The sequence below is a fragment of the Dermacentor albipictus genome, chromosome 6 (genome assembly GCF_038994185.2).
Source record: "Dermacentor albipictus isolate Rhodes 1998 colony chromosome 6, USDA_Dalb.pri_finalv2, whole genome shotgun sequence".
Taxonomy (NCBI): Eukaryota; Metazoa; Arthropoda; class Arachnida; order Ixodida; family Ixodidae; genus Dermacentor; species Dermacentor albipictus.
The window spans coordinates 45,467,249-45,490,868 of NC_091826.1; the positions used below are offsets into that span (position 1 = coordinate 45,467,249).

The 23,620-nt window shown below is 43.8% G+C and overlaps 1 protein-coding gene across 1 annotated transcript; it reads left to right on the top strand.

Moving 5' to 3' along the window:
- The first annotated feature begins 94 nt into the window (after positions 1–94).
- Positions 95–12,479, top strand: LOC139061012 (G protein pathway suppressor 2-like). Its single transcript, XM_070540427.1, has 2 exons — positions 95–237; positions 655–12,479. The coding sequence occupies exon 2, from the start codon at positions 770–772 to the stop codon at positions 2,072–2,074; it is 1,305 nt and encodes a 434-aa protein (XP_070396528.1). The 5' UTR covers positions 95–237; positions 655–769; the 3' UTR covers positions 2,075–12,479.
- The last annotated feature ends 11,141 nt before the right edge of the window (positions 12,480–23,620 follow it).

Genomic DNA, 23,620 nt, shown 5'->3' on the forward strand with positions numbered 1-23,620 from the left:
GCACGGTGATTCAGCAACAGGCACCGCACTCGCGTTTCGCACGCTTCTCCCTTTTTGTTTGTTTGTTTGTTTCTTTCACTTTTGTTGTCGGGTGCGCCGTTCCTGACAGCTGATTGAACGATCGTGTTTGCCGCTCGTATCGCGCTGCGCGTCTCGCCGTTGTATTTTCTTTTTCGACGACGGCGGGCGGTTGCGTGGCTGCGTCACAAAGCGGCCCAGTTTCTCGCCGTGACAGCGGTAAGTTGCGCGTTGCGTTCCTGCGTAGTTGACAAATAATTTGAGTTACACAGTTTCAAATCAAAGTTCCACCAACACTCTTCATAAAATTATTTGCGCTCTGGCAGATTGTCGCGTTGTCTATAGAGCGTTGCTTAAATGCTTTCTCTTAAAATAAGTTCTTATTAATGAAATATTAGTTTGCCTTTACGCCGACAGGTGACAGGACAACTGCAGAGTGCAAAAGTTGATCACAAATTGTTGTCAATATTTGAAGTGCACGTTTGTTTGTGGTGGAGCTACTAAAGCGTGTGATAAAGCCGTGGTTCTTTTGTTCGCTCAGCGCGACTTGGCAGCTCCCAGTGGCACTGACATCATCAGTATTTTTTTGCGCTCTCAAGAGGAGGTTTAGGTTGTGGTCTGTCGCGTTGTCTTCAGGTTGTCGACCGCACGAGCAACAAAGGTGAAGAAACCGAGTGAGCCAGCGTCGCGGCGTAAGTGCGGGTCCTTGTTCCGGTCATCGACGCCGCTGCCACGCGACCGTGCGACCGTCATGCCAGCGCTGGTGGAACGTCCCAAGATGAGCATGGCCATGTGGGCCGCGCTCAAGAACCACATCATGCGACAGCGCGAGAAGAAAAAGCAGGAACAGGAGGCCGACGCTGCCACGGAGCGGGTACGACGCGAGCGGGAACTGAAGCGTCGCCAGGACGCGATGACGCTCGAGGAGATCCGCGACCAGGTGCAGCAGTCGGAGAAGAAGCTGGTCACGCTCAAGGAGGAGAAGCACCAGCTATTCATGCAGCTCAAGAAGGTGCTGCACGAGGATGACACCCGCAAACGGGCTCTCGTGAAGGAGGCCAACGAGATGGCAGCGCTCAACCAGCAGTACCTTCAGCAGCAGCACCACAACGCCGCAATGCAGCAGCACGCTGCGGCAGCTGCAGCGGCGGCTGCCGCTGCTGCGGCGAGCCCGCAACACCTCTACATCCAGGAAATGAACCGTGCGCACTCAATGTACAAGTTGGCGCAACCAATTCCGCAGAACCCTAGCGTACTGCATCGCGCACCGCTCAAGAGACCGCTGACCCCGTCGCCTCCGCCTCCGTCGTCGCAAGCCGCGACATCGTCGTCTTCCCAGCAGCAGGCGACACCGCCTCAGTCGGGCTTCTCGCCGCAGCAGCCCTACGCGTACAAGGCCCAGATTCCCGGCTCGGCGGCGTACGGGGCTCCGAAACTGATCCCGGCCTACGCGCCGGGCCACGGCCCCATCTACTACGCACACGTTCCCGGTCAAGGATCCGTGCCAACAGCCATGGCACCCGCCGCGCCCGTGCCCTATCCGGCGTATCCGACGCCGCAGTTCCCGCACCACCACGCCGAATCGGCAGCGGCGGCCGCCGCTGCGGCAGCTGCCGTCGCCAAGCAGCAGCAGATGGTGGCCACGCACAACTTCCACCTCGCCCACCAGCAGCAGCAGCAAGCCGCCGCCGCGCAGCAGCAGCAGCAACAACAGGCTGCTGCCGCTCAACAGCAGCAGCAGCAGGCCGCTGCTGCAGCGGCGGCGGCAGCTGCCGCGGCCGGGTATCCCGGAGGGCCCGTGGTTCCCCAAGCCCTGGAGCACGGACTGCAGAAGCCTCGCTTCCACGACGAGAAGTTCTACGTGTCCCAGCCGTCCATGGTCCCCATGCGGACACTGGCCTCGTCTGTGACGCAGTCGGCCGCGCTGGCGTTGGCCAGTCCACAGCCGAAACCCTCGTCCTACCTGACGGCCGCGCAGCAGCATCACATGGCAGCGGCCGCGGCGGCCGCACAGAGGCACCCGGGCTATCCAGGTCAACCGACGCGGTTCTACTGAGGAACGGCGCAAGTGCCCGTTGACGTGGCCCGTCGGTGAAAGTAGCGCTTGCGGGCCGGCTAATGCGTGGAAGGCGTGGGGGTGCCCAGCTGGTACGCACAAAGCCAAATGGCCACCTGCATTGCAGTACTCCTGTCGAGGTAGTGAGACACTACTACGCGGAACGCCATTTTGCTGCCTCTGGTGCACAGTCATTGGTGTTCATTTACAATGTTTGTTGAGGGTTTATGTGCAGGCTTGTTGATGCGCAGCTTTAAGCATATGTAGACGGGCCCCCAGAAGCATAGGTAGCAAGGTTTTCTTGCGCAGGGCCTGCGCAGAGGTTGATTTCTAGTTTGAGCTGTGCAGTGCGCCAGGTTGTGCCACTTGCACAAGGACATCCATGTCACATCAATTAGGCACAGCCCTATTACAGCAGTAAAGAAGCATTAAACAAATTACGACAGTAATTTAAAGAAATCCACGACTAGCTGCAGCAATAGGAACAAAAGTCTTGCAACCTGTTGGAACAGACACTTTGACAGGTATAAGACAGGCGAGGACAAATAATTTTGTGTGCGCACAATTGCTTGAACCGGTGAGGGTTTCTGCCTGTTCGGCTATGGTGACCCAGCTCGGTTACCTCTCTGTCCGCCTTGGCTTCTTGATCTGTGGGAATGACATACCTAAGTGCTGCCCCTCAGCCTCGGCTACTAATGGGCACTCGTGAATAATGTGGTAATGTATTTCCATGCAGTTTATGCTGTCTTCAAGCGTTCAGGAAGTTGTAGGTCGTAATCATTTACGCTGCCAAACTTGGCTTTCGTGCTGGTGATGCAAAGCTATAGATTATGAGAAACCAGGAACTGCATCGCGAAATAGAGGCTAGAAACGCAATTGTGTTTCTAAATATGTTTGCCCTGCAGCAACTGTCAATATGGGTAGTTGAGTCATTATCACACTATTGATAGTACAAAAACTATGGACAGTACTTTAGGCAACACACTATCGATAACGTAAAACCACATGACATAGCCCACGCAAACCCTGTGACGTAAACATGATGACATTTCCCTGTACCCACCTGCATGAACTGAGTGTTACTTGTGGTCAATTATCACAAAATTTATGGTACTATCACTAGCCAAGAATTGCAAAACCATTGTTGGATAGCACAGTCAATGGTGAAGTATCGTAATGTTATTGATAGTACTATTGATAGTGCTATTATCGATAGCTTTTGTTATACTATCGATAGTTTCATATAGCGAAATATATTAATGCCATCGATAGCCTTTTGTTGCGCTATCAGTAGCTAACTTACTGATCGTTTTGAAGCACTGTTATACGGACTGTGAAGCTTGGTGAAATAAGCACGTGCATTGTTGGCACGTTTTTGTAAGAAATCTGTAAAGAGCTGTGAAGTTTGTAATGGCTGAAAGATCCAAGCACGTAAAAGCTTTCAATCTGCCATTTGAAGTACCTTTGGCTGCTTTGAGCTTGGCTGGTCTCTGCAAGGACATTGAAGTGTGCAGGAAAGCAAAACACTTCAATCTTGCAAGTGTGCAAAGCAACTGTGATGGTTTGCTGTCATGCTGGGTTGTGAGATAGATACGTGCCTCAGAACATGCCCACTGCTCCCATGCTGATATCGATGTCATATAGTAGTGCCCCATTTGGTCAAGTACTTGCAGTCATGGACTGAAATGGCGGGTTGGTCGCACCTGAATCTCAATTCTTATTGTTTTTGTTTTTTTCTTTCAAAGGCGGTACAAGCTTGCAAAGCAAGGATGGGAGCATTGTTGGGAGCCTCGGTGGTGGAGGTTAAAGTGCGGCAGTCACGGTGAAGTTGATGTGTAGTTTAATGACGTGCAGTCTTACTTTCATACTGTGATGCATTGCCTGTTCGGAGTTGAGGATCATTTCATGCTTGAAAGCAATCATAATCAAGGTATCAAAGTGCTGCCGTTCTGCAACTCTGCAAGCTGCAGTAATGTCCGCTCAGCAGAAACAAATTTTTTATTATACTTGCTGCTCCGGCATTATACCTACATATGTAGGTTTTAACCACGAATGCTGTATATTCTGGGCTACTTGATTCTTCTCTTGCGTGCAGTCTCAGTTAGGTCCCCTTTAAGGTTCGTTCACGGGTGGAACAAAACTTACTTTTCTCCGTGTGTTGTCTCCAGTTCGAGTGTGGCGGAACTGGTATGACGACTTACGTCTTTTCCTACCTTAAAGGATGCTTTACTGCTGATTTCAAGTTGAAAACAACCATTTAACATCTTCCCCCACTGTTACGTTTGTTGTTGGTTATTGTGAAGTATTTCTATACATTGTTTCTACCTTTTTTTTTGTACCGATGGTAGGTACGGCACAGGCTGTGCGTTGTGCAGACCTGGATTCTGATAGTAGGGGTTCTTCTAACATTTCAGTAACATGCCTCCACAATCTGATGTTAACGGTTCTTGATACTTTAGGCGAGTTCCCTATCCAGGCCAGTAATATTCTATTGCGTGTTTATCATTTATTTATGCACAAGCAAGGTATGCATTGTGTACTAGATGGCAGGTTGATGTGTTAGGCTCTTGCTTTATTCGAGATGGTTTTGGATCTTCCCAAAAATGCTTTTCTTTAAGTCCACTGCACATGTTTTGTACAGAGCGTCAAGTGTTTTAACAAGCTGCTCGTGTGGCAGCAACCAGCAGGCAGCTTTTGTAACACATTTGCATTAAACAAGTGCTTGTGCTTTGTTTGGCGAGTGCAAGGCTGGCATTATTTTTCACAACAATCCCAGAGCAAAGGTTTCTGAACAAGCGCCCTATCATCTTACTAAATCACTTGCTGCATTCACCCTTCATGCTAAGGTAGCACCACGCCTTCTTTTGTGTTCAAATTTTGCACAGTGACTGCATATTTTGCTTGCTTAGTATTATTCATTTCAGACATTTTCATGCCAAACTCAATCATTGGCAAGATGCTCAGTTAATTCTGGCCTTGCCTTGTAACTTCCATGCTGAAGAATGTGACGTGTTAACAATCCAAAAATTTGACGTACAGAGAGCAAAATGGCTGGGCAAAACTCTCTTGTTCGTGTGTGTCGCCAGCCGGACTTGCCTGGCAGTCTGTTGGAACTCCACAAATGCGGCGAGGCTTTGAGGTCCGTCCCGCTCATTTCACACGGGGCAGTTTACTTTCTGATCTGCATCTCTTGTCGCCACTGCTTGTTCATGAAATGGGCATGCAGACTGGCACCGATGTAGTGGCCACCATTTGCGCCTTGGATCAGATGGAAATGGCCACGGATTACTTCTTTTTTTTGCTGCGTTACTTTTGGCAGTGACTTCTTTGAGTGGCAAAAATTGGTACTGATCCAGTCATGCTCAGCATCTGTATTCTTTTTACTGAAGGCCGACATGCTGCTAGTAAAGTATTTAGCAATGAGCGCTCTGGGACCTAAGCACACCATAACTGACAGAATGTTACTGTGCATAGTATGCATTACGGAGGACTCGGTTGGTTGTAATGATGCTTGCCTGTCATTCCAACCACGACACATTGCAAGGCCCATGGCAACGGTGTCTTGTTGAGTTGCAAGGGCAGCGTGATAAGCCATAACTGCAAACGTGCTAACCTGTTCCATTTAGCATCCTTCACTGAAATGGGCTTCGTCCAAAAATAAATGACAAAGCTTAATCTTGGTACTGCCACCCCCCCCCCCCTCAAAGTGAAAAGTGGTTAAAATTGCAGGGAAGCAGTTCCGTTGTCTCCTGTAAATTTAACAATTAACGTGGTTCAAGCAGTATGGCACAACTGCTTTAGCCATAGGTGAACATGGACTGTATATACATTTTGAAACTTATTTGGAGGAGCGCTAAGGAAAAATAACACAAGGGCGCCGATTGTATACACAAAATGTATGCACATTTTCCACCATGCAGCTCTTGTACCTAAACCCTCTAAAGACTGCGTGCAAAGGTGTACATGTGAACGAAATACTTCAAAATCGGAATTGTTAAGTAATGTTTAAAGGGACACTAAAGCAAAACACTAAATTAGCTTAAACAGATAAAGCGTTCTATGAAAACTCTGTTGTTAATTTCGGAATAATAGGTTGATTAGTCAGAGACAATAAAGGTCAAATTTTAAGTTTTTTAAGTTTCGCGCTGAATTATCAATGCTAGGATGCCACTGTGACATCAAGGATTTCATAGGTTTATTTTGTTTCGTATTTCAGCCACATTGGCCCAGCAAGAGTTCCCAAAAATTGCCGTGTTCAATATTTGGCTCCCTTAAGACACAGCGTAGTCTTTTTTTTAAGGCTAAATTGAGTGGGCTCTAGAAGGCGTTGTCCAAATCCATGACGCCACAATGAACTGGTGCGGGAACATCAGGGAGGGGTTGCCACCCGTCTATTGGTATTGCGCTTTTTTCTGGCTTACCAAGCATCTTATTGGAGTAAGAGTGGTGTTTTTGATATTTTGGGTGGGTAGTTTACTGATGTGGAAGAAAGTGTTTTTCTCTTTAAGTGTCCCTTTAAAATGTGTCGCATCCATTTCAGGACACCACTTATCGAGCCTTCGCAGCAAAATTTATCAATATGTGCAAAGGTTTATTGGAGAAAAGGGAACGCTGACATCTAAGCGTTTGTTTGTGATGCGATCATGTGACCATTTAGTGGGATTCACCAGGGATGACTATGTGATGTTTCATATTCATAAATTGCCGTGGGTGTGACCAGGGATGTGTTGGCAGCCAAGACGGGTATACATGGCAGCGGCACTTGAAATGGGCAATGATGTGGAAGTTGCAATCAACACCTTGAGGGGTTTCTGCAGGCCGCATTGATCACTTTTCATGTTTTGGTCAGCTGTATGTTGCTGAGTGTATATAGTAACCAAGCCCGTACATTCGTCTATTTGACTTGCTGTGCCCTCAACTGGAAAATTGCATCATTGGTGTCGAGCAATTGTTCATGGAATTAGTTGGGCATTGTGTTAGCAGGAGCATTCAGAACTACACCTAAGAGTGCAGTTGGTCTGCGTTTGCTAGCAACCATGCTCTCCAGTAAAGCAGGGCTTATATGTGAAGCGCTTTGTAAAAGGTATGCTCATATTCAGAGCTGTCATTTGAATGAAAAAAGTTTACTTTTATGCACACATGCGCACCAAGTAAATTGACCGCATCCGCAGTAGATGGCTCATCTACGCGCCCATTGCCCTGCCGCTTGCGTTACTTGCCTACTGTGGTGTATAAGTGCTCTCTGGTTTTCTTGGAGGCACTCGCCAGTCATTTGTGCTAACTTGTTGCTTGATGAGCTTTACATTCTGCGATTGTGTCGGCACCTTGACGTGCCTGCTTAGCTGTGGCTAACGAAGCTCGAAGACATCTAACATAGTCTAGAAAATATCTTAGCCAGACATCTAGCATAGGTCCAGAAGACCTCCTAGATGTCTAGTGTAAGTCTAAAAGACGTCTAGCCCAGCTCAGGTATGGTGTAATTTCTTCAAGGCAAAAAAATTTTGAGAAGCTGCTGTCTTAGGCGAAAAGCAAAATCACTGACAGTGCCAAACCTTGGCACTGTATATGCTCCACTCATTTGAATTGTTACATGTGTCAGGACCACCCGCAGTGCTTTACCGGTGACCTCTGTACTGTTAGCACTGCTGTAGAGTAGGCAGGGGGATAAGGCTATAGACTGAAGAGGGCTGTGTAGAAGGAGTGTATTTGGACATCCCACTGACGAACTTTCTGTGCTGGATGAGCTACACACAGCTGCTGTAGCGAAACGTTTTGTGCATTCTTTGCTGTCATAATGCCTAGCAAAGGCCTTCGTCGAGTGTTCTTTACCTTGTACTGTAAGTGATATCGTCACCCCCACACTCCAGTGCATTTCTGTGTGACGTGCACAGAAATGTGCAGCAACTGGTCAAGAAGAATGGAGAGGCTGTTGATGTTCGCGTTTGAAATAGCACCTCTGTTGGCCCTGTTGTAATGCCCGGTGAGTGTTGCAGCCTGTCTGCAACTTTCGAAGTCGTCGTTGGGAGCCATACAGAAGGTGTTGCGGTTGTAATGCATGCTCCTGCACAGTAAGTTGTAGAGGGAGCACCCCTCTGTGTTCCAGTTTCGCCAAGTTGAAGCACCCAGTGAGAACGCCGTGGTATTGTACGTTTGTGTGTGATAGCGTCTTGCTTCTTGCTGTTTCTTCCTGTTTCGATCGTGCTGGGTGTGTTTGTAGTCAGAGCAGTAGAACGGTCTTTGTTGGCTATTTACCAAAAGTGTACAAAGGGGCGTTTGTAAGCAGAGACTAGAACGCTTTGCGCTCACTTGCTTTGAATGGCGCAACTAGCTAGCAAGGTGTGCCTATCTCAAGTGGCATATAGTGCGCATTTGTTGATGCCCGCCACACTAAAAAAACTGTCTGTATGTAAAGCGCACGTCTTGCAAGAGGTGTAGACAGCAAATGTGTTGTCTGTATGTGATTCAAAAAATATTATGCCATTGGGGTTGCATTGTCTTTGTAATTTCTGGAATGTAAGGTAAAAGTTCTTCACCCCTTCTGTGTTTTTCTTGGTGGCAGCTCCCATGAAATCATTATTATTTTTAATATGCGCCAACTACAACATCATAGAGTAGCAGAAATGCAATTCACCTAATGAATATTGCAGTTGCAATCTCTTGTTGGTGCCTTCTCGATTTTGCACTCAGAACAGCTTTCACCAGCACCTTTCTCACGGCGTTGCCGTTTTTCTCCCTGATAGCAAACAAATTGTTGCTAGAACTGCTGCAGCATGCGCACGCAGCTAACATTGTGTTTTCCATGCTGTATGCACATGTTAGACCCATAGGCAAATCCATGGGGCCCGATGGCGACACAAATCAACAGCGCGTCCCTAGAACTTCTTTCCTAATTATTCTTTTGGCACAGTATGGTGCTTCCATCTGGGATCTCTAAAACAGAGAGGGAAAGCTCTATATATCTGAAATTCTAAAAAGCATGTACGTTGGATTTCACACGTTCAAAGACATCATGCTGGTGTCATGATGTCTGCTGCTTTCTCACTGCGCAACTGGCTCCACGGCAACCTTGAGGGGAATGCTGGGAAGATTGCTGTTACAGATTTTTCATGGTATTTGAAGGGAAAGAGTTCAGTTACATTCTACTTTAACTGACGTAGATCATACAAGTGCACAAAAAGGCTCCTGTCCCCTTAACGTCACTCCTGTTGTAGAATCGTTGTGTTCTTGGCTCCCTGCCTCCTGATCTCAAGGATTAAATTTGTCATGGCAAAAGAATAACAATAAAAACGGGAAAGCTTCGTGCCTTTTACCGTAGTTGCCATTCGGCCCACTAAAGTCTACAACTGTTGGCTTCCTTTGTAGTAGTAGTGGTTTCATGAAACTCGTGGTGAAATTGACCTGTTGTGTATAATCAGCTGTACTCATCCAAAATTGTTGCCAGCAAAACCGCGCAAATGAGCCTAGCTCAACCGAAACACAGAAGGGGTTGAAAGCGTCATTTTGTTTTAGCCATCTTGCATCACAATTTCTGCTACGCACTCGCCTCTCTGCTGTAAATGAGCAAACTGCTCCACTACCACACCTTTGTGATCTTTTAATTCCAAAAAAACTGTGTTGTGCGATCATGCTGGGCAAATGCTGTTTGCAACTGTGCCATGCACAGGCCATTGTTGGGCATGTGACTCGCATTGGGAGCCAATCATCTGCTTTCTGTGTTGCAAGACAAAAAACTGCAAGCGTCGTCTGTCACTCTCTGTCGCCTGCCAAACTAAGGTCCGTCATTCTTATAGATTCTGCTTGCTTTTCATGTGTGTGCGGTGACGTTAGAACTTTTCGGTGACTCTTCTGCCAGTGATTCAAATGTGTGTGTCTGTGTTTTTAGATTTGATCTGGCTTTGACTGTCTTGTGTGAGTTGATTGGTGACCTAGTGCCTGTTCCACTTTGAAATTGACCTGTGACACTTCGATGTAGAACCCTCGTTGAAAGTGTTGATATCCACTGCTGTTGTCCTCCTTGGCATCTTGCTGCTGTCTTCTTTTTATCTTTCTTTTTTGTTTCTATGAAGACTGTCAAAGCACTTCAAGAAGTTCAATGCTAGGTGATACAAGCGGTGCTGTTGCAGAGTTGTTGTAATATTTATCTTTCACATTCACTGGGCCAGCCTTGAGTTGCTTTCTAGAAAAGGCTTCTTGTCTTCGAGTCGTCGATGTAGGTCTTGCCTAATAAAGGCCTTGTTCGGCTCATTCACAACAGAGTCAGTATAATGGTACGACGCAGAGTATCCGCTTCATGCTCCAAGAGCTTTTAGACAGCTGAAGTTGTGCTCTTAAGGGTTATTTACAGTGTTCTCAAACTCAAATAATCGTCAAAACAGAATTAGTGTTCATTGGAGTTCTTGGAACTTTTCTTTATTTAGCCTTCGCCAGACAATCATATCCTTCTGGCCAGTCTGCGATAGTGGCATGCGTTAGGGCTGCTTAGGACTGGTGCACGAAGTAATGCGTCGAAGGCAGCCTTTTGAATGTGAGAGATAGACTTGTGCTTTCTTCAGAAAGCGACTAACATCTTAAGGCTGTGTCTTAAGCGAGTAAGCAGCTACGCTGCAGACTATGTCTTCTTTCCGTCAGCAATGAGTACTGTTTGTAGAGAACTTCAGATAGTGTATTGCCTTGTTGAAAAGGATTGGACAGCACTGTATTTTTTATAGGAGGAGGTGCCTGTGCTGCCAGTTTGTATTACAAGCTACTTAATAGGATTGCTAAGCAGATGGCACACATGACAAATGGTAGCAGCGTCGGAGCCATAAACGCTGCTCTGTCCAAGGTGCGCTATTATTTATTTACTTCCCGCATGCAGAGAATTGAAGTGGCTTTTGTGGAAAGAAGTTTTTCTTTTTCTTTTGCCTATATTAAGACAGCTGCACATAGTGTTTGGATGTACTGCGTGTGCTAGCACATACTATCAAAACGAATTTGCACCTTAGTAAGGGACTGCTGAAGACACTGCGAGGTTTCTGGAGACGAACAGCAATAAAATTTTTGACTGCGTAAAAGACTAGCTTTAGATAGCGTAGACATGAAGCGGTCTTCATGCGAAATTTTACGTTTGATGCAAGTGGGTGCACCGAGAGAAGCTTGCAAAAATATTCGTTTTTGATGCCAAAACTGAGAGAGAAAAAAAAAGCACTGCCATTACCACTTGCCAGAAATGACGCGGCATGGTCAGAACAAGTGCAGTGAACAATGGCTGGCGCCTGCAGTGCGTTGATAATTTTGCAGGTCATGGTCTGTGATATGCGTCGTACACTAACCACTGGATGCCTGCATCATCTACTAATGTTCTATTGGCTGTTAGTAAAAAAAAAAAAATTATGTAACTACTAGCGTGGCTGCTTTACCAAAGCACTATATACTATTTATTTATAACCACTTTAGCCAGATTTGCTAGGTCTGTCATTTTGTTGGTTGTCTTGTTAGGCTCTCTATCGAGTTGGTGCTAGCGACACACCTGGAACTTAATTTGGACCTATCAAGCATGTACAACAGACGTTTTCAAAGCACTTTATTGCATGACATTGCATTCGCTTATTTTGACACCACTATTTATTTTGACTATATTGACAATGAGAACAGGCTCATTTTTGATCATGTATAATATTTCCAGGGCCACATTGTAGGTGGGCCATTATGAAATTTTGCTGCCGCCACAACTTAACAATCGTGACTCAGCATTGCACATGGGCTGTAACTCGTTCACTGTAACTCGTTCGCGTGCAAGTAATCTTTCAAGTTGTTCTAAGAAGCAGATAAATTCCAGGAGGCATGCACAGATATAACAATCTTTATAATTCGGGAAGCCTGAGTGTTATGCAGGGCATCTGAAAGGATAGAGCAAATTGCTTGTGTGCCATCTTCGTAGCGATCCTGTCCGACTGAAACGTGGTTGCTTTGACGCAAGTTCACAAATGCTGTTCACAAACGTTTCGTGATCGCCTTTACAAATGTTGCCGGTCCACTTAGGAGTTTATAGACAATTATTGCCGAGTGGGCCTTCGAAGCCTCTTTGTTGCATTGCAAGCGCGGGCAGCACAGCTCGAGTGATATATGAAAAGACACGAATAAAAAAAAATGCCACCGCTACCTTTCCATCATTCCCGTGTCTCCGTCGCGAAGCAGAGAAAGCTCAATCTTTTGACTCGGCGTCTGTGATTGCACCTCTGCGTTTTTTGGTTGTGCATTCCCTACCCTCTGGTAGACATTGTTTCACCTTCCCCATTTATTTGCGGACTTCATTAACATTTAGTTCTTCGTGCGGGACTGTTTCTTCCTGGACGCTCCGGAGTAGACATGTTCTCAGCCTGTCTTTTTATTTTTCTACAAATAAAAACGTTGCCCCATCATGTGACTATGTTGCAGGCTTTCTTGTTTATTTCTGAACTCTGAGTTTTCTGTGCATGTCTGTTTATTCCCAGATGCACTGGAATCTCTATAAATGGAAACTGCGTAAATGGAACACCACCCTCATGGTTGGTTGGTTTTGCATTCACGCAATGCCCTCTGCAATTCTTCTCAGTAAATGGAGCTACTGATAAATGGAACCAATTTTCCTGGTCCCTTGAGGTTCCATTTAAGGACAGTTCACTGTGTTTCGAGTGCAGGTGTGATTCTTGTCTGCCTTCTTAGTTTTGTACAAATAACAATGCTTGACCACGTTGTAGGTCGGACTTGACATGCCCACTCGTAATACTTGCCGAGCGTGTGCGTCTGCCGCGAAAAACGTTGCCTGTGGGGTCACGCACGTGATAAGACAAGACCACTTTGGTCGAGCCACTTCCGTGCCGTTATCGGGACAGATTTGTAGTGTAGTCGGCAGGAAGGGCTGTTGAGTCACACAAATCTTGCGCGGCAGCACTCCACAGTGTGTTCTTTTACCCACCACTTATCGGCTACCCGGGAATCGCTACTGATAAGAGAGAACTACATGTGTGCAGTTGCCACAGCTGTGATGGCTCGAAATGTACCTGTCCTAGAAGGCTGTGCTAGATTGTTTATCTTGTAGCAGTGTAATGGGGTCTCTTTTGAAAGGCTTGCTGATAAGACATCCAGCATGAGATCTTTTATTTACAGCAATGTGGGCTGGCTGACCTTTCAGCTCTTGCATTAGTGATATTCATGTAGAGCACCATCTTGCTGCAGTTCTCACAGGTTACGGTTATTTTGTGTCTTGCTTACGTCTATGTATGTTTTCTTAACATATTCCAGCCTTCTTTTTGTGCTCTTGTGAGACTGGGAGTAACAGAAAATAGCTAAAATGTGTAGCCTGAGGTAGTGAGTTCGTTGCTGGCTACAGCGACCGCATTTCAGCGGGGGTGAAATGTAAAAATGCTCATGCGCGCTTGGGTTTAAGTGCAAGTTCGGGAACTCCAGGTGGTCAAAATTAATCCATAGACCCCCCACTACGGTGTGCCTCACAATCAGATGGTGGTTTTGGCTCGTAAGACTAGAAATTATTCATTTAATTTTAAATAGTTTGAATTATGTATACGGGTAAAAAAGTAAGCATGCAGTATGTTGCGAAGAGTATGAAGCTTGTACTTTGCGTATGCAAAACAAACGCAAAGCCAGCAAACATTGAAAAATATCAAACACCTAGGTAGCCATTAAAACCTTATACGAACTGGTCTAGTACTGACATTGTACAGGTAACGCCACGGGGTGTGTCTCATATTTGAATAGTTAGCAGGAAGAAGCGACACTTTAATTTGTTAGCAGTGCATGAAGAAGGAAGAAGATTGGTTGAGTTTAACATGCCAAAGGAACATTGGGATCTTTGAGAGATGCCATAGTGGGGTGCTCTGGATGAGTTCTATTAAGCTTGAATCGTGCATATAAAAAGTATGTGACTGTTTTCGCATGGTGCCGCCCTTGGTATGTGGCGTCAGTGGCTGGGAATCGCCCGCTACCTTGTGAGCAGCAGTAGCCCAAGGTAGTTACTGGGTCATAGCGGCAGGTAAATAAATGGTCCATTGAAGAGAATATTTAAGATTTGCTATGAGTTGTTCAATGGGTAATAAAAGGTGTTTACAGTACAGGACAATTAGTGATCCCGTACATCAGCACACAAAAAGCAGCATCAAATTTAAAGTGAAGGCAAAATATGTAAAAGGTCATGGACACAATGGTCACAAATAAAGTGAGCTAGTTTACGATGGGCAGATTTTGGTAGCTATCGTGTTTTCTTTTTTTTTTGTGACTTCTAGGTTTTGCACAGCTTTTTACTTTTAGGTGTTTTTTTTTTATTTCTTGCATCAAGTCTTGTTAAATTTTTGATTAAATTTTGGTTAAATGTGTCAAAACGACAATCTTATTGTGAGGCAAGCCTTGGTGTGGAACTTCGGATTAATTTTGGTTCTATGACTTGCGCCTAAATCTAATTACATGAGCGTTTTTCATTTTGCCTCCCTCAAGATGTGGCCACTGCAAGCTTAGCTACGCTGTAGCCACTAAGCTACGACGGCAGATGCTTTTTGCATCGGGGGACAGTACGCAAAAATGTGCCAGTAGAACCCTCTTGGGCTGCAGACTAGCAGATTTAGATAGAATTTCAAGACAGATATTTAATGTTTTCGTAAATTTATTCCACCGCTTTACGACACAGAGTTGGTCCTCAGCATTTATTAATGTGCTAATGGACTTGATGACATTGTACATGGCACTTGAAAAGGAAAACAGCAATAGTTGTGTGCTTGTTGCAGTACTGCTATTTGTTGCAACGCCTTGGGCATTCTGCAAATGTAGCAATATTGTAGCAAGCATTGTTTGTTTGCACAGGGAAAACACAGCCACAGCACATACGGAATATGTACACCCATGATTAATGAAACTACACCAATGGTGCTGCAGAAAAAGAAAAAGAATGATTTTGTTGGCAACTCGGACTGACAACTTAAAGCCTTGTTGTTGTTTTTTTTCTGACTCCCCTGGTTTGCATTGTGGGTGTACTTGTACAAGAAGTGTTAGCTGCAGTATTTCCTCAGTAAACTGCATTTGTGATTCTTCATTATGTCTTGAAAACTGCTCCACATTAAAAGATCAAATTTTGTGTAAGAATTGGTGGAGAACTGGAGCATGAACACGGCCTAATTTTAGGTGACGCTTTGGAGAAGGGAAATGTATGTCATGTGTACAAGGTACTTTCTCGTTAAAGAATACAGTGTCTCTTAAGGATAGTATGGTAGCTGGCTGGGCAGTCCGATACTTCTGCATTATTACATACAGCAAACACATCACCTTAGAATGTCGACCATTAGCATAGTGAGTTCTCCTATATCGTCATGGTCCTAGTGTTAGAGGGGCACTGAAGCCGTATTAGTTAAGGCTAGGAATTAGAATTTAAGGTGTCCAAGGCATCACATTTACCAAGAACAAAGTCTTAAGTGAGAAAATTGCTGAAATATAGGACAAGATTGCTGCGAGCACTAAAATTTCAGTGTCATGTCCCATGGGAAACGCTGTGCTGTTCAGATGTTAAACTGTCGTTAACAGATAACAAAAAACAAAGAAGCTAATAATGTTGCACTTACACATAAAATTTGATGCAGTTCTGCCAATTTTATTGGTTGTTCCTGCAGAACTCCTTAGTGCTGACTCTTTATACTTCTCTGTCTGCATTTTTTTATGGACGTGCGGCGCCCCCTTTGTGTGGGCCTCAGACTCGAACCAGACAGTGTAGCCTGGCACAGCATGGCCTCCGAGATTGCTACCTCTAATCCACGGGCAACTCGGTTTACTGTGATTTATTTGAACTGCGCACTTATTATTCAGGGCCTCTTTGAGTTGCAAATTATTGTGCGGCTAAGTCATCTTTTGGAACAAAACAAGCATATGCCAGGCAAGTGTTAGGAAAATTACTCAATTTTCTAGATTAATGCACTGTTTGTTCATCAAGCAGTCTTGATTCACAGGATGTTTGTTAACCAAACAATCTACGTTAATACAATGTTTGTTAATCTAGATTAATGCTGTGTTTGATGTTCAAAGTTTACTTGTATAACACTCAAGACCAACAAGTATACATTTTCAGCAGTACATTAAGCCACGGAGGAAGGAAACTAAGGAGAGGCCCTACCCCCTCCGCGCGCTAGGAGAAAAGTGTGGCGGAAATGGCGTAGTAGGTTCTCATTTTCTGCTGCTTTTTTATTTTTTTTTTTTGATGCATGGCCACGCCTTTTGGGCCACAATGGCGGCGTTGTTTGAGCGCTCACACGTGTTGCTCTGGTAGGTTCCGTGCCGTGGCAAAGGTGCTGTGTGGGCGGGTTTGCGTTGGTCTCCGTGTCTTGTTGCGCTGCGTTAGCTGCACCGTGCTCTGCCGGATGTTGCGCGAGCGCTCCGCGCGCGAAACCACGCGCAGCGCGGCGTGGTTTCGCGAAAGATGTAAACAAGAGAGGAGGGTGGCACAAAAGGCGGAGCATCGCCATGAGCAACGCCAACTTCCGGCTTCACTTTTGCTTCACAAAGAGTGACGTCAGGGCCTCTCCTTAGTTTCCTTCCTCCGTGCATTAAGCTGTCCCAAAGTTGGAAACTGTCTGGGAAGCTCCCATTTTACAGTGTACCCAGGATAATGACATAAGCAGCAGCTGGATGCATACAACAGTGTAGTGATTACATGTTAGAGGAAGATATAAACATACAAAATCACAAGCTAATATAAGATAACAAACTGTGCACATGGGAAATAGAACCTAGAATGCATTAAGTTTGATTTAATATTTCTTGCAAGCTTTGCATCAGTTTGAGGAGCACTAGCCAAGAGACATCCCTTCAACACTGCTTCCTTATTAGCCAACATGTAGCCTTGCATTGCCAACGTGTGACACTGCTACTTGTGGAATTGTATTTTTGAGCGCGTACAGATATGGCGCGCTCACTGGAGAATAACTTTTGAAAACCATTAGTTAATTGTAAGCCGCTATATTAAGTTCACATAAAGCAGCACCAAATAGCTCATTAGATTGCTTCATGTAACACGAATGAACACAAAATTAGAGGATGGATAAAATAACGCTGCAGTAGCGGAAAAAAATTTGCTGCAACCAGGAATGGCTGACGCAGTTGAACTCATATAATGAATATGCATATAACAAATTATTGGCTACAGCGAACTGACTCTAAAATGTTTCTTGTCAATATCGGCATGTCACGAATGCATGGTTATAATGCATATTGGATGTAATGAAGCTATGTACTAAAAGAAAGGTACAGTAGTGGAAATGTTAGTTGTAACTTGGGCTGGCTGTTACAGTTGAGCCCCGATAGAACGAACATAAATATAACGAATTATTGGGTATAAATAAGTCACTCTAAACTGCTTCTAATCAATATCAGCATGTAATGGATAGATGGTCATAACGGATTATGTATTTTCCTGATGGATGTGGCAAAACAATCGTTGTTCGACTGTACGTGCCTTCTATATTTCTTTTAAGCTAATTAATTTTATCTATAAGAAATTTACCTGTAAAGCTTTCTTATTTTTTGCACTTTCAGCGCAAATAAACATATCAAAATAACAGGTGAGAATTTAGTTCATTTTCTCTGGTTCTTTTTTTTTTTGCTTCCAACAAACGTAGGCTCTGCACCGTAATTCCGAACAATGGTTCACTTAAATAAAGACAAACTATTTAACGTGCAGAATCGTTACTGTCGAGGACAGTCAAAGACAGTCAATTACATGATCGCACTGCATGATGGCACAAACAAGCAAGCACACATCTATTTTTTCTAACTTTTCTGTGGCACACCTTGATGTATTAATAATTTTGCAGCATATGTCCTATCAGAAGTGTCCTGTCATGTATATGATTTATTTATTTATTTATTTATTTATTTATTTATTTATTTATTTATTTATCTATTCATTCATGTTACCCCGAAAGGCCCCCATGGGGAGGGTATTACGTAGAGGGGGGGATACAATCATTAATAACGCTGTACATATTAGAAAAAGCAACATCAATGCATAGACCAATAATAAAACACAGCAATGAAAACGTAAAGCATAATACGAAAGGAGAGGATGAACAAAAGAACAATGAACAAAATATTATTACACATTTCCATCACAGCGAAGTAAATCTTGGAATTTTTTTGTGTCAGTTTCTGTGGCGATGTGCGATGGCAAATTGTTCCACTGAATGATCGTGCGAGGAATGAATGAGATCGCATGAGAGGATGAATGGTACTTTACGCGTTTAACTTTGAAAGAATGATCATGTAGTTGAAAAATGGCATGGGGTGACTGAAACAAATTGTTGTGGAGAGATGGATGGTGATAAAATGTTAAGTGGTAAAGTGCTGTGGAAAAGTGTTAAGCGAGCAAGCTTACGACAATACGGTAGGTCTTCCAGTTGGGCACACTTTTTTAGTTCTGAGACGCTTGTATAGGAGGAGTTGTCTGAAAAAATCAAACGAACAGCACAGCTCTGCAAGGATTCGATGTTAGAAATAACATAGGCTTGATCGGGGTCCCAAATCGACGCAGCATATTCAATTTTAGGGCGTATTAGAGTAGCGTAAGCAAGCTTTCTTATGTGGGTAGGATGATGTTTGAGGTTACATTTAAGAAGGCCAAGTGAGCGGTTAGCTGACTCAAGGGTGATGTTGATATGGTGATGCCATGTTACGTCACCCTGAAGGTGCACCCCAAGGTACTTATAAGTTGTTGTTAGTTCTACAGTAATGCTATTAAGGATGTAAGCGGCTGGAATATGAGATGTACGATGAGTGAAACACATGTTTAGTTTTATAAACGTTGAGGGTCATTAACCAGGATGAGCACCGCGTGCTTACTGCATTGAGGTCAGTTTGTAGGGATTGGCGATCAGTGTCATTGGTAATGTTATGGTAAATTACGCAATCATCAGCAAAGAGTCAAACTCTGGACCGTACACAGTCAGGCAAATCATTAATATAGATTAGAAACAGTAGAGGACTGAGTACGCTTCCTTGGGGTGCATCAGATGTCACATGAGCAGAAGATGAGTTAGAATTTTGAACAGAAGTGAACTGAGTTCTTGACGATAGAAAGTCTTTAATCCAGGTGAGTACATTAGGGTGGATGTCAAGCTGTGCCAATTTCAGTAGAAGTCTGTGGTGAGGGACCTGATCGAAAGCCTTTGAAAAATGCAGAAATACTGTGTCAACCTGAAAGCTCACATCAAGTGATTAATGTAAGTTGTTAAGAAAGCCAGCAAGTTGAGTGTCGCATGAAAAACCCTTGCGGAAGCCGTGCTGATATTTGAAAATAATGTTATGATCTTCGAGGTAGCTAATTATGTGGCTATGAATGACGTGCTCAAAAAGTTTGCAAATGGTGCTGGTTAGTGAGATGGGTTGATAGTTAAGCGGAGAAGAACGCTCACCTGACTTGAATATAGGTATTACCTTGGCTACATGGCAGTCATTGGGAATTTGCCCATTTGATAATGATTCTGAAAACACACAGGACAAGACCGAAGAAATGCTTTGTGATGTACTCTTAAGTATCTCATTGTTAAAGCCAAGGTGGTCTGAACTACTACCAATATTAAGGTTGTTTAACAAGGCTAAGATAGCAGCTTCTATAACTATTTCAGAATGTGAATGTGAATGTCGTCAAATATATTTAATTCGGGAGACGAACTAATATCTTAGTTGGTAAAAACTGATGAAAAGGTTTCATTAAATATCTGAGCACATTCAGATTCATCAGTTACAAAACTGTTACTGTCGGTAAGCAAAATGTTGGGATGAAAGCTATGGTTTATGATGCGCCAGAATTTATGAGGGTTGTTGGTTAACAGCGATACCAAGTCACGATTGAAAAAGAGACGTCGAGTGGATTTTAGCAGTGTCTGGTACTCTTTATCATTTCTTGTACTTTTCCCACGCGCTCAAACGAGCATCTTTTACTGCCTGCCGATAAAATCGCTTTTTCTTACTGTTCATGCGCCGCAACTTCTGATTAAACTATGGTGTGCTGCTGTTACATTTGATGGACAGGAGAGGCTCGTATTCATTGATAAGGTTAATAAAGGTATTTTTAAACAAATTCCAATTTTGCTCAATGGTTCATAAGGAATACTGATTCAAGAACTCAGCAGAGAAACAATCCGATTCAGAGTTAATTTTATCATAGTTAGCTCTGTTGTAACAGAGTATTTGTTTAACAGTAGTTTTATTTTTGTTAAAGGAACCTGAAATGCGTCCTGTTATTACATCGCGATCGGAAATGCGCTCCAAGTGAATTATGCCTAAACAAATGTCTGGATTATTTGTTAATATTAGGTCTATAATGTTGATGGTGCTCGATGTGTGACGCGTGCAGTCAGTAATAAGTTACGATAGTGAGAAGTCAAGACATGATTGAAGAAAAATGTGAGCTTCGCTCTCATTAGCTGTGACGGATTGTGTGAGTCAGTTTATACTAGAGAAATTGAAATCACCGAATATGAGTACAGTAGAGCTTGGGAAACATGTACATACTTCACACAGAAGCCACTGAAATTCGGCACTTGATGTAACTTGATGTAATTGCACTTGATGTAACCCTCTCCTGCTAGGGCAGCATTGCTGCCTGCAGTATTTTGAAATAAATAAATAAATAAATAAAAAGCAATCATTCATATTAGGAAGGCGATAGATAGCAGCAATAATTATATCAATATAAGAGCAGTTTAAAGAAACCCATACACATTCGAGAAATGAACTAGTCATTACCGGCACGGTCAGCAAATCATATTTTATTGCCAAGAGTACACCACCTCCTCCACGGTTTGATCTATCACATCGAAAAATATTGAAACGTGTTTCGCTGACAAAAATTGTGCTATCTGGTATAACATCAGTGAGCCATGTTTGAGTTAGTGCTATTAATGATTCAGAACATGAGTCGATTAGTGAAGATATTTCGACACTTTTTGGGGCGACACTTCTGACATTAGTGTAAAGGAAAAAAATTGCTTTATCGGTATTATACATTTAGATTTGAAGAGGATGGGAAACTGGCGTCTGACCTGAGATAAAAACAAGAGCATGTCATTCATCTGTGGGTCGCTGATATACACAAATTACGTGTCTAGCCTCACTGTCCCACACATAGGCATCATTATTAATGTGAAACTTATTAAAGACGAGTTGAATGCGGTCTCTGTCTTTCCTTACGGATTTTGCGTACTCGGAATAATCATGAGCGATGCTGAAGCCTGTGTTCCTGAGCCTGGAGCCGTTTCCTATCACAGATTCAACTTCTTTATCATTGTAAAAGTTAGCAATGATTGGCCCTGTCTTACTCGTCGAAAAGCGGCCCAAATGATGCGCTCTCATGATCGAGGTTACCACGACTTCAAGTTCATTAGAATTAAAGTAGCGCACGAGCTGCTCTGAAGCCGCCCAAGTTTTTTCGACTGTGTCAGGAACGCCAATGCATTTTAAATATTTTCATAAAATGTTCCGATTTTGGCGTGTCATATTTGTATGGACATATGTATACACACAGCGCTTAAGTAGAGCATTGGCCTCTTTTATTTGGTACATATATGTTTTGTTATGTGACATATGGGCAGAAGACTATGATGTTGGACAAAAATCTAATGTAAAGATCAAAGACAGAGAAATGTCACAGTGCAGATCAAATAATCCCTTGTATGTTCTCAACCTTTATGATTTGTCATATCAATATTACCCCTTTAAGCAATAAAGCTAAGGACAGCAGAAAGTCAACACAGCGTGCATGTCTCATTGCTTCATTCCTAACTTTTCCCCACTGTACAAGTTGTCCTTCACCAAGGACGGAACAAGCAGCAGAAAAGAATAGCAACTTAACTCCTTCATAAGGCAAGCGCTGCGAGTTGCTTGCTGAAATGGCTGTTGCCAGATTACATGCCAGATGAAAGGATGGAAGCACTTCATGATGACTTCATGCTCGCACCTCACACTTGGTGAATCTCATCTGCGCCAGCCGAAGGCCATGACAGTGAAGCCTCAAGGCTGCTGTGAACACCCTAATTCGGCTCTCCCTAACTCCTCTGGCGCAACATGCTTCGGAAATGCTCATTTCAAGTTGCCATCTTTACTGTTAAAGTCCATCTTGTTTGTATTATAGGAAGAGATTCGTGAGAGAGTTCCTTTTCATCAGCTACACTGTGGGAATTTCTTTCACACGTAGACTGTATTTGAGTTTGCGTTTCGTGGTCCCGCAACACCAGGAAAGATCAGTACGGCAAAATTTTTCAAGATGGACATGAATTTCATCATTATGAGTTCCTCATTCTTGTTATGGTGTACTAGGATGCAAAATGAAGCGATTCAAGACCATGACAGGAAAGAGAACCAGAATGACGCTGCCTCATGTCGTGGTCTTGCGTCACTTTATTTGTGTCCCAATACTAATTAATAAGAATGGACCAACTAGGCCAGCAACAAGTAGCAACGTTCTTCATCGTTGTCAACTTGGCTTTATGAACATCAAATAATGCTTTCTTCTTCTTCTACCTGTGCCCAATGAAGGTGAATGCAAATAAGTTCTGCGGAAGCTCGCAAGGTGGATTTCCTTTCATGTACTTTCCTCCACTTTGTGGGCTTCCGCAGAACTAACTGGTTTGCCATATTCACTGTCCCAGTATCTCGAGTTGTCGATTAATTCACTCTCACTCTGCGATCGCCTTACCTCCTGGTTAGCTCAGATGGGAGAGCGACCACCCTGGAAAGGCGTTAGTCCAAGGTTCGAGTCCTGGACCAGGACAAATTTTTTTTTTTCAACTGTGAAGCTTTCTTTCTGAGAAACCCGTATCCTTTGCAGCTTTGTGCTACAATTCAGGTGCATGCCAGTTTTTTCCATTTCGTGAATGCAAAGGTAGTTAGTACCTTAAAGAAGAACCTTTATGTGGCCGAGAAACTTGAGAATGGGAACAAACAAAAATGTACTTATTGACATTTCAAAGGCTTACACTTATTTCGGCCTCCCAATGATGTCGCACAGCATATGGCCAATTGCAACAGTGCAACATGCACAAAAAAGAGACACCGAAAAAAATAAAACAGGCAAAGTCAAGCCGTATAAATTAGCTGCACTACTTCAATATCAATATGACCACTCTGGCCTCGATAAGGTGTGGTAAGCTGGAAAAGACACAAAAATGTAATACGGGCAGCGGCGGTGTTTCGCAGTTCCCGCAGCAGCATACTGCAATGTCATCGTTTTTGATGTCTGCCTGTGCCATATTGGTCATCTTTTGGTAATGTATCATATTGTGTTATAAAGGAGACATACGTATAACGTAGAAAGCTTTACTGAAGTTTCTGAGTGCCGAAAACTTTCGACTCTTGCAGGACCGCAAGATTTGGTCGATTTAGCAAAAGGTGTGGCACAATTAGTGAATTCCAGTATTCTTTGTTGCTTCCAATTGAGTAGTTTGATGTTGTCGACAAACCTCAGTACAGTTTTACAATAACTATTCATGTCACTGTCTGTAGGTGGCCCACAAACCTCAAAAGTGTCGTCGGCACTGA